General features: G+C 42.6%; 1 protein-coding gene across 4 annotated transcripts in view; it reads right to left on the bottom strand.

The window, feature by feature from the left end:
* Positions 1-8,403: 8,403 nt before the first annotated feature.
* Positions 8,404-11,485, bottom strand: part of SRBD1 (S1 RNA binding domain 1) — a 236,456-nt gene continuing 233,374 nt past the window's right edge. Inside the window, exon 24 of one of the 4 annotated variants that reach the window (XR_004300323.1) lies at positions 8,404-8,589. Coding sequence is in view for 1 of the 4 variants with exons in the window: in XM_032411061.1 (XP_032266952.1) it covers positions 8,559-8,589 (31 nt within the window). In the remaining 3 variants the exon portion in view is untranslated. The remainder of the gene's footprint in view (positions 8,590-11,485) is intronic. The other 3 variants (XR_004300324.1, XM_032411061.1, XM_032411058.1) reach the window with 3 other exon arrangements.

Raw genomic sequence — 11,485 nt, 5'->3', positions numbered from 1 at the left:
TGAGTCCCTGGATCGAGTCCCGCATCGGGCTCCCTGCTCGGCAGGGAGTCTGCTTTGCCCTCTGACCCTCCCCCCTCTCATGTGTTCTCTCTCATTCTCTCTCTCTCAAATAAATAAATAAAATCTTAAAAAAAAAAAAAAAAGAAAAGAAACTCTTTCCTTAGATAAAGTCAAAACCTGACTTTTTGTGGACCTCCACTCATTGACCCCATTCTACCTCTCCAGGCCACTCAGAAAACACCTCGCTCATGACAGACCTTCAATATTTTCACCCACTCAGTGAGTCTTCTCTTCTTTATATTTCTTACATGACATCGATCTGAAGCTCTAAACCATCCTAGTCATTTTGCTCTTTTTTTCTTTTCTTTTCTTACAATTCACTTTTAGAGAAGGAAAAATTCGTTACGACACATAGCATGGTCATGCATGGATGATAGCAGCAAGGGGGACCTGGGACTAGACCCCTCAAGTGGGCTCTAGAAGGTTCTGGGAGGATGTCAAGTGTAACAGCAGAAAGTGACATCAGATGGGTGTGGAACCAAACCGCAGCGGCCCTCAAGGAGTCAGTCCAACAGAGCGGGGCTCAAGGGAGATGTCCCCATAGGTCCAGAGATGAACATCCGGGAACAATGATACCCTAAAAGCCAGGTAGGGAGTCAGTACTAGGGAAGCTGTACAGTGAATGGCCCAGCTTCAGGCTCAGATCCCTAGTCTTAAGGAGACTATGGTTCTGTGAAGGCCATCAGTACGAGGACAGAGGCACAGAGAACTGAGCCCCAGATCTGGGCCTGGGTGAGGGGCTTGGTTTGGGCCAGGCTGCATGTCAGCTGTCACTGACTGGTGGAGAGACCAAAGGCACTGTGTTGAACAAGATGCTGGTTCCTTTCTGCTTATGCAGCCTCATCTCTACCCTTTTTGCTCTAGGCAGGCTGGGCTTCTCAGGATGCCCTCCACACACTCTGCACATTTTCCACTCTTTTCCTTGGGTTTTTCCCTTCCTCACTTTCTCTCACCCCCTGTTCCCAACAATCTGGAAGAGAAAGATCTCTTCACACTTCTCAGTTTCACATTCAGCCTTTACTTCTTGACCTAGCTGACTGGCTGCCCCAATACCCAATCCATGTAGATTCTAAGATTCTAAGACTGTTTCCAGAAGAGTTTCCTGACTGATTACCAATGTCACTCCAGGCACAGGAGGGAAGAGTAATGGCCTGCATGCTGAGGATTTCCAAACTAGCAACAAGGTCAGCTGCTAGACCTGGGGCCTGGATCAGAATGGTCCTCAGGTACTTGAGTCTGTTGGTACCCGAGGCTGTTACACCAGAGCTGCTTCAATTCCTCCTGCCGAAGGACGGAATGGATGGAGCAGACTGCGACACAGCTGAGCCTGTGTGGGTGTGGGGGAGAGAGAGTGCGAGAGGAGGCGGGCCTGGTCAGCCAGAGCCTTCAGGGCCCCCAGCAGGAGGCTCTGGCCCTGTAAGTCCTCCGAATCATCCTGATATTCAACTTTCCTCAGTTTAGGTGATAAAGGTATGCAGTCAGGAGGCACTCTGCAGAAGCAATTTTTATAGTGAACACAAAGAGAATTCCATATGTTTCAGGTCAAAATAAAGTGGTGGGGGGAGGGGAGTGAAGTGGAGAAGGGAGATGAAATGAGGGTGGAAATAGTAACACAGAGACTGGCTTCTAGAAGAGTAACTGGCAAAATATTTGAAACTCCTTTATGTATATTTAAAAGTCTCATATCACTACTTGGAAGGTAATCCTGCATGAGAAGCCTGTAATGGAAACTGGTTGGGTTTTCTCTGAATGACTTTATTGTAAAAAATCCACATTCTTAATGAGGCACAGGAAAGAAGGAGGAGGCCACCAGGATGGACCACGGCAAAGGAAGGTCGGTGTATCCTGACATGTTTGGAGCCTGTCAAGACATTTGAGTAGGATTTTATGCAAATCTAATCAGCTCCAAAATCAAATCACAATTATTTAACCCATTATCACTGGCCAGAGTAATGCCAGGCATATTATTCTTACCAGCCCTCACCCTGTCAAGACAAGGAATAAAATACGAGTGTTTACTTTTATTATAATACATCCTGTTATGAACCCCACTGTCACTAAGTGCATGCAGCACCTTTAACTAAAGAAACTAATTGCAAGCCACTTTCAATATCTCTTGTTTTTTAATTTAATGCCCTCAGAGAGATATAATTGGGCTGGAGGGAAGAATTTTCACTGAAGTCATGAATTTGCTATATAAATACAAACAAGAAAGAAAGCTAATACAGTAAGGGAATATGGGATTAATTTTGAAATTGTCTGATTAGTGGATTGCTGCCCATCAATAATTGCCTTATATTTTCCCAAGGCCCTCTCTTTATTAGAGTCTGGCACTGCATCTGCCCACAGCCTGTCAATCAGCCCGTGCAGCTGGGAGGGTCTGCAGAGAGACCACAATTGGAAGCCTGCTGGGGCGCCTTGTTAGACAAAGCAATATATCCCAGACGTGAAAAAGCTGCCATCTTAACTCGGCTGCTAACGTCTTTACACTCAATCCTCCCGTGTTGGAGCGGGGCCTCGCTGTGACTAGGTCTGATTTTTTTAAAGAGGAAAAGAGAAAGTTGCAATCGTCTCTTGACATGTATTTTACAGGCCTGGGCTCTGCTGGAGTTTGAGGTCCCCCCCTCCCCCTCCCACCTCGCAGGGGCTGAGCTGCTCAGTAATGTCGTTAGGAAAAGCTATGCAACAGCTGGAATTTCTAAAGCAGCATCAGCGTCATGGGACACAACTAAACACGCTCTGTACATTTAAAAATTAAGAAAGATAATCAGAAGGGTTACGAGCGAGTGTGCAGATGGTGGGTTTCTAACTTAATTAATGCTTAAAATCTGGAATGTTCCTCAAGCTCCCAGAACTTTTCCTGTCTATCCTCTCCAGGCCTGATGCTCTTGAGCCTTAAAGACTCTTGATCAGAGAGAGTTGAGGAGGGTCTGTTGACTGAACTCGCCATAAACATCTTTTCAAACCACACAGACACACAAAGTTGTAGCCCTGCTAATGATATGTTTATGCCATGTCCATTTCAGAAATATTTACATCTATCTTGCCAGCAATCAGTCAAAATATACAAAAATGGATTTGCATGTAAAGATGCTTCATTTGGAAGACAAAATATGATGATAATAAAACAAAGATGGCTCAGAGCATGCTCCTTTTTGTTTTCTTATTATCTACTGCTTTCCTCTTCTGTTTGGTAAACTGAGCATTTGTTTTAAATTGGGATTTCGTTCTTGTGAGGTAGGAGATAAAATGATCTGGAGCCAAGCTCCCTGTAGCACCTCGATGGGTTTATTAGCACTTCAGTAGAAGTGCAGTCGCCTCTCAATGTCCAGGTCCCGGTCCCGCCCCGTGGCCAAGACTAGCCTTGGCACCATCCTCTGCTCGGCACTGTGGACATGTGTCTGCCCCTTGGCAGGATCAGCAGCCCTCTAGGCACAGGCACTGAGGTCTAAGGACAGAGCTTGACTCCATAATGCCCCATGCACCAGGAATACCAGCCCTGGTCCACTGAGCGGCACACATCCATGCTGACCCCGGAAGCCTTACAAACCCATTGGTTCTCCTCCCTCTACTTTCCACGGTGGGGCCTAGCCCCAGAGTTTGCCACACCTCCCTCCCTCACTGTTGTGTCTTCCACCCTGGGAGACCAATAGGAGCAGGGAGCAGCTGGTATTGCTGCTTGGCCTGCCCAAATCACCCCGGGTGGGTACCTCAGCGCCCTGGGGGCACACATGAGCAGGCCCGGAGGCCACTCCAAAAATGTGTGTCTCCTTCTGTTAGGTGAGAATGCAGATACTTGCAGCAGAGTTGTGGGAATTAAGAGAATGTGAGTAGAAGCACTTTTTAAGCTATAGTCTTGAGCATTTTGCCAAGTAAGGGGCTATGTTGTTACTAGGAGTATGGAACCTTTTAATGACTGTTCATAATAGTGGTATCAAGGCAGCTGCCTTGGTTGCTTGCTTTGCTTTGGAGGACCCACCAGTTTAGGCCACTGGACAATGATGAGCCCCAGTGGGCTTGTGCCTTTCACAGTTGCTGAGGATCTCTGATGTGCTAAGCACTGTTGCAGAGTGGATCCACACAAGAATGTATACCCTGATGCCCTCCCTCACGTTCTGTTTGTGGGCTTCAACTGCCTGGCTTGAGTTTAAGTTCCTGGAGGGCAAGAGCCACATCTTAGTCTGTATTTTGCAAATGTACATAGTTACCTGTCAGTAAAATTAAGTGAGTGAGTGACTCAGGGATAACCAGTTGTTGGAGAGATTGCAAAGGGTGAGGTTGAACCATACAGAAAACAATCCCTTGAAAATCAAAATGTTGGTGCCCCAGTCAGAATCGCAATGTCCTTTGCCCATATTCCCAAAAGACACAGATGACAGAGAAAATTAAGGAGTCACAACATATTCATATACTCTTGCTAAAACAACACAATCAGCTCTGGTTCCAACACAAAATAGAGAGGTGATATTACAAGTGGGACTGAAACCGTCAGTTTGCCAGTTCTAGGTCCGAACAGCTGCTTGGGATCTAGAGCTCCTGCTGAAAGCAGGAGGAGGCCACCAGGGCCTGCACCAGGACTAGATTCATGACATCCCCAAGGGCACCGTGGGATGGGAGACTTAGCCCCTGATATGGAAGACTGGTTCTTGTCTGGGAGGTCCAGGAAACTAGGTGGGGACATGTACAAATCTGCTAGGCCAGGAAGGGTCTGCTCAGCGGTAGCTCTTCTTCCTCTTCTAAGTTTATAAATGTTGGCATTGCTCCATGGCTCCCTCCTTAGACCTCTTCTTTTCTCCATCTACACTCCTTCCCTGAGTAACTCCACCCAGTCCCTTGGCCCTAATATTATCAAGGTCCTGATGATACCACTATTTACATCTCCAGACTCAGTCTCTTCCTGAGCCAGATACTCAGATGCCTGGTAAGTATACCACGGTTCCCATGTCCAAACACACCTCTTGATTCCTGTCCCACACCAACTCTGCCCACACTTCTCCTCCTCTCAATAAGTAGCATGACGGTTCACCCAAATGCTCAGGCTCAAAACCCAGGACTCAGCTTTTCCCTCACACACCCCTCAGCAAGTTCTGTTGGCTCTGTCTTCAGAAGATATCCTGAATTTGATGACTTCTCACTACCTAAATCATTATAACAGTGTGCAAACCTGCCAACATTTGCCTGAGTTGCTGTAGCCATGTAGCTGGTCTTCTTGCTTCCATCTTGCTCCGTACTATGTGTTCTCTACAGAGCGGTCATAGTGATGTTTTAAAGTCAAATTAAACCGTGTCCTCCCACCACTCAAAACCCACTCCTGGCTTTCCCTTTTGCCTAAAAGACCCCAAATCCCTACCACAGCTGCAACGTCCTACCTGATGTCTCATTTCCCACCAAGTCTTCTTTGAGCCCCAGCCACATGGGACTTCTGGCTCTTCCTTGAACCCATCACCCTGTTTCCTGCCTCATGTCACTCTAGCTTCCACCCAAATGTCACCTTCCAAAGAGCATCTATCCTGTCTAAGGATCCCTCATCCTTGTCACTTTTTTCCTCCTTTCTTGCTTCATTGGTCTTCACATTAACCACCTGAGACTATATGTATATGTATATTTTGTTGTTGTTGTTGTTGTTGTTGTTGTTGATTATCTCCCTAAGATCCACAAGGGCAGGAATTTTGTCTCTTGTTTACTGTTACAACCCCAGTGCCTGAATTGTGCTTAGCACATTAAAGGCATTTAATAAATATTTGTTGTGTGAGTAAATCAGTGAATGGATAAACATATAAACAATAAGCTAATAGAATGTTATTATCCTAATTATCATATACACAATTAAATGAGACTTCACCAAAGGTCCAGGGAAACCAAAGGAAAGTCTTGGTATATGGTGAAGGGACACCAGGAATTGTGAGGGCCACAGAAAAGAAGGAAGAAATATCTCCAGATAAAGTCATTTCACCAAGGACCAGACTCACTTACGCTGTAGGATGGGCCACTTCGGAAAAGACAATATAAGCTTTGGGGGGGTAGATGGAGGACTTAGAAGCGGTGATGGGAATTCCCTCATTCACTGCAGTCTTCCTCACTGCTCATGCATGATGGGAAGTATAATCTCAGTTTTTATAAGCAAACACTGTGCTTGGTGGCAGGAGATGAAACCAGGTCTGCATGACCGGAAGAGCTGGTACTTTTTGGAATACATTGGATCTCCATTCCACCCACCAACACCCATTGATCCAAGGTCCCCTTCTCCAGCTGGGGCCTAAAGAACATTGCATGAGTCCACTTACATTCTAAGGTCTTTAAAAGTCTACGAACATGTGCACTAGCTTGTTTTAAAACAAATGGTATCACTCTGATTCCCCAGTGATTCTCACATCAAAATGGGGGTGGGGGCACACAGGGGAAGGAAAGCTCTGAAGCAAAGCTACTCTCTAACCATAAGGCCAAAGCCTTGCTAGAAACATGACTGATGATGTGATAAGAGGGTGCCCATACCAAACTGAATGCAAAACAGGAATTCCAAGGTAACTGATTGCATATAAAGGACTAGGTAACTGACTGCATATTAAGAACATAGTTTCCATGTACTCACTTGGAACAGAACAATCTGTAGCATAAAAGGAGAGTAAAATTTGGCAGGGCTTGCTGTGAACCTGTGAGGAGGCACGAGTGGAGAGAATTCGTAAAAGAGATCCTAACTTAATCAATCACTTGAAGCAGGAGGCAAGAAGCTGCCTTCGGAAATAGATCAAAAGAGTTGTATTGGCCCTGGCGTGCACACACCATATCAATCTCTGGCCCAAGTGTGCGGGGCTCCAGGCGTCACCTCAGAAGCATGCCCAGAGCAGCCTGGTTTTATTTGTAAATGCACAGGAATGGCCTGAAACACAATCCCAGAGTAAGGCTGATGGGGCAGGGGCCATGTGGAGTAGAAGTCAGGACCAAATGGAAATTCCCTCAGATTTATTTTCCTACTGATTTCATTCCTGTGGAACATACACTAAATCCATCCTCAAACTGACAAATTAGCGGGGCCCCATCTGACAGATGGAAAAGGGCCTGAGGAAGGGAAGAGAGGTCAGGGCTGGCTTGTGCCAAGGACAGAGGATCCACCTCTCTGGCCTGTATCTGCATGAACTGGACTCCAGAAACCAAGGCCTGTCACCAGGTCTCGGTGTTCACTGGGCCCAGCAGCCAGCCTCTGTTTACCTAACTCTCTGCCCTGATAAGCAGATAGAGTATCTTTGTTATTTACACAAAAGGGACACGTTGTTGTCCATTTTGCTTTTCTCACTTTATACTACGTGTCGCAGGTATTTCCATACTAACTTGGGTCCCATTAAAGAATTAAGTCTTAATACTCTGAGGCCACAATGTATGTCATGAATTAACTTCTCCCCTATGCATTCAGAATGATAGTAGTCATGTACGATCCTTAGGAAAAAGCAGAGTTACTCAAATCACTTTCTGTTTTCTGGGGTTTGGATGAGGACCCTGGCTAAGAAAGGCTAATAGGGTGTTGTATGGTGAACTGTATGGTGAACTATAATTTAACCAGTCCTGTAGTGCTAGACATTTAGTTTGTCCCCCCCTCCCCACTTTTTTTTTTTTTCCTATTACAAGGCTGCAGTGAATATCCTTGTAACATGAACTTTTATTTATTTATTTATTTTTAGAGAGAGAGCATGCATTCACAAGCAGGGTGGGGCAGAGGGGTGGAGGGAGAGGGAGAATCTTTTTTTTTTTTTTTTAATTTTTTTTTTTTTTTTTAAGATTTTATTATTTATTTGAGAGAGAGAGAGGGATAGAGCACAAGCAGGGGGAGCCGCAGAGAGAGAGGGAGAAGCAGGCTCCCCGCCGAGCAGGGAGCCCGATGCGGGGCTCGATCCCAGGACCCTGGGATCATGACCTGAGCCGAAGGCAGACGCTTAACCGACTGAGCCACCCAGGTGCCCCGGGAGAGGGAGAACCTTAAGCAGACTCCATGCTCAGCGTGGAGCCCGATGCAGGGCTCGATCTTATGACTCTTCGATCATGACCCAAGCTGAAATCAAGAGTCAGATACTTAACCGACTGAGCCACCCAGGTGTCCCAACTTGGTGAACTTTTGTGAGTGTCTCTGTAGGAAAAATTCCTAGCACTGGAAATGTTCTGCAGCCAGATTTTAAGCTCCTTCAGACCAGGAAAATGTATTAATCATCTTTCTTGTTCCTTTGCCTGGCATAGTCACAAAGTTGTGTATATAGTAAGGACTCAACGAATATTTGTTGAAATGAATTAATGACAAAGATACGATCCACACCATGAAATTATAAGCCCTAAGCATGAAGCAGACAACAACAAAATGGTTTGTAATAAAGAGGTAAGTGAAATGGTACCAACCTGGTAAAACTGCTGCAGGAATTCCAAATGGAAGGTGTAGAAGCTTTGATTTTTACCCCTTTTCCTACATCTGAGTTTTATACAGCATTGCCAATTAACGTCTTGTTCTAAGAGGCCAGCTATGGATAAGTCAGCTTTGCCTTCTTACTCCTAGAGATAACAAACAGGAGGAAGAGAAAGATCAAAAGGTCCTAGTCAGAACTTGCTCCTCTCACTGTGATTTTTGGGAGACATCTAGAACCTCATTTCCTAGATGGGCCTGATTTTGGAACACAATTTACTAGTAATCTGACTGGCTCAATATGTTTGTCAAAGATGAAAGAAAATTGCTTTAATTTGGAATTTTTAGATGGTCCTCTCTAAGATAATTTGGATCAGAGCTACTTAAGGACGTACCCCACGATAACCAGAGGTTTCTAAATTCCTACTGCACCACAGATATGAGGATCCCAGGCTTCTCTATGGGATGTGGGCCAACTGCTTTTGACTTTGAAGCTAGCTGGTATTTCACTAACATGATATCATCATGATCTTATTAGCATCTCAGCACAATACATAAGGGTTTATTATTGCCACTTAACAGATTGGGAAACTGAGGCATAAAGAAGTTGAGTAAGTACTTGGCATCCCATAATTCCTAAAAGGCAGATCTGGGCTTGAGTCTGGGTCTTTTAGTCTACCTTCTTCCCTTTGCTCCCAGGAGCAGATTTATCAGGCCCACACTTGCACCTCTCCTTCCTGGCCCTGGGAGAGTCCCTTACATTATGTTTATATGGTCACATATTTGTGTAAAATTTGCAAAAGTAAGATACTGAACTGTAGTTAAAAACTGGTCTCTTCTCATTTGGACTTTCGTCTCTGACTCATTCATCTAAGTGTTGGATGGTCTTCAAGTGGTGGGGGCCATTTTTAGGATCTAGCTAAAGGGAGTTGAATTGGGGGTACGTTTAGTTCAGTTTTGGTCAGATACATTTATATGATTCACAATCACTTTTATGTTAAGTTATTGCTGGTTGTCCTTGGGCAAAACCAAACCAAACCAACAAAACCCTTAATTTTACTAAAATAATAACATGCACATGGTAATAAATCAAATAATACAGGGGGCTTAGAGAAAAGTTAGATGATATTACAAGACTTATTACAAAAAGAAGTCTTCCCCACCCATCTGAGATAACAAATTTCAATTATTTGGGGCAATCTCTTCTGACATTTATCTCTATATTTTTAATTGATATCCTAATATGCTGACTTTTTAAGTAAGAAAACTGGTGGACAGTTTCCTTATATACATTATTTTAAAATAACTTTTCAATAGAAAAATTTGGTTTATATATCATAAATATTAAATATTCTATTAAAATTATAATAAAATATTTTATAATACTCTATATTAGACATTATCTATTGATTTCTTATATTATTAGATAAAGCAATAGCTCTCTTAAACCTATCCACGTCCTCTCTCCCATTTTCTTTTTTTTTTTTAAGATTTTATTTATTTATTTCAGAGAGAGAGAGAGAGAGAAAGAGAAAGCATGAGCAGGGGGAGGGGCAAGGGAGAGGGAAATTTCGGCAGACTCCTCCTGAGCAGGGAGCCCGACACAGGGCTCGATCCTGGAACCCCAGGATCATGACCTGAGCCGAAGGCAGACACTTAACCGACTGAGCCACCCATGTGCCCCTCCCATTTTCTTTTCATAGTTATGTTTTAATTTTTGATGAAATCAATAGTCAAAGTTTATATGTTATATGACAGGGATAATATTTTTGTTTATTTAAATTAATACATTTTATTTTTCCCCTTAAATAATTATTCCCAACAGAAAAGCAGGCATATACTCACCAAAAAGACAAGTACAAGAATATTCATAGCAAAATTATTTATAGTAACCTCCTCCTAAAACCTTTCAAATAAATGCCCCCTTGTAGTAAAGTGGATACATTGCAATATACTCATATAACTGAGTACATGTATGATAATGAATGGGCTCCTATTACATGCAACATGACTGAATCTCAAAAATACAATGTTGAGCAAAAGAAATCAGACACATTATAGTATATGAATCCAATTACATGACACACATGACACATGACAACAGCCAAAACAAATATATTTAGTTAGAACTGAGTATAATGGATGCCCTTGAGTGACTGTAAGAAGGTAAGCAGAGGCCTCTGAGTGCTGGTAATGTTCTATTTTTTGATCTAGGTCCTTTTAGTATGAGTATATTTATATGTTCACTTTGTGAAATTCAACAGTTGGCACACTTACAATTTTTTGTATTTCCATATTTTGTATTCCATAAAAAAATTATTCTAAAAATATCATTTAAAAAGGATATTTATACCTCTATTATTAAATGATATCTTATGACCTCCCAACTTTGAAGGGTTTTGTTACGCTTATACTAACAATTCATGTCTTTTTCCTTCCCCTCTCAACTTTGTTACTTCATTCCCTTTTCATAATATCTTGGTTTAGATATTTACATTCTCTTCTGTAATCAAAAAACCCACATTTGTTTTAATTTTAGTTCTACAATGAATTCAATGCTTACCACCAGATTATTTTACTGTAGTTTTCCTAGTTTTCTCTTAGGTAACTAAAGAACATGCCCTTATTCTCACACACACATACACACACACACACACAACAACCCTAATATTTATTTTTATTTGGGCGTATGTCTCCTCACTGTCACTAGCCAAACACTTGCTGATCAATTATTCTTTTTACCTGTGTTATTAGATTTATATTTATATATATATATATTTTTATTATTTATATTTACATATTTGTATTATTGTTATAACTGGGATATGTTATAGATTTTAATGTAAATAATATACATAGCAACAATTATTAATAAACTTTTTGTAGGTCTCCCACTTACTGGTGGTCTAATACTTTCCTTTTGCTAAGACTCTCCACAGAGTAGTTTAAATTTCATTCTTAAACATAGAACATTTATCCAGAGAATGAAAAGACAAGTCACAGTTGGAGCGAAAATATTTGCAAAAGATATATCTGATAAAGGAC

This window comes from Phoca vitulina, unplaced genomic scaffold (genome assembly GCF_004348235.1).
Source record: "Phoca vitulina isolate PV1807 unplaced genomic scaffold, GSC_HSeal_1.0 scaffold12, whole genome shotgun sequence".
NCBI classification, from domain to species: domain Eukaryota; kingdom Metazoa; phylum Chordata; class Mammalia; order Carnivora; family Phocidae; genus Phoca; species Phoca vitulina.
This window is presented reverse-complemented; position numbering and strand designations above follow the sequence as displayed.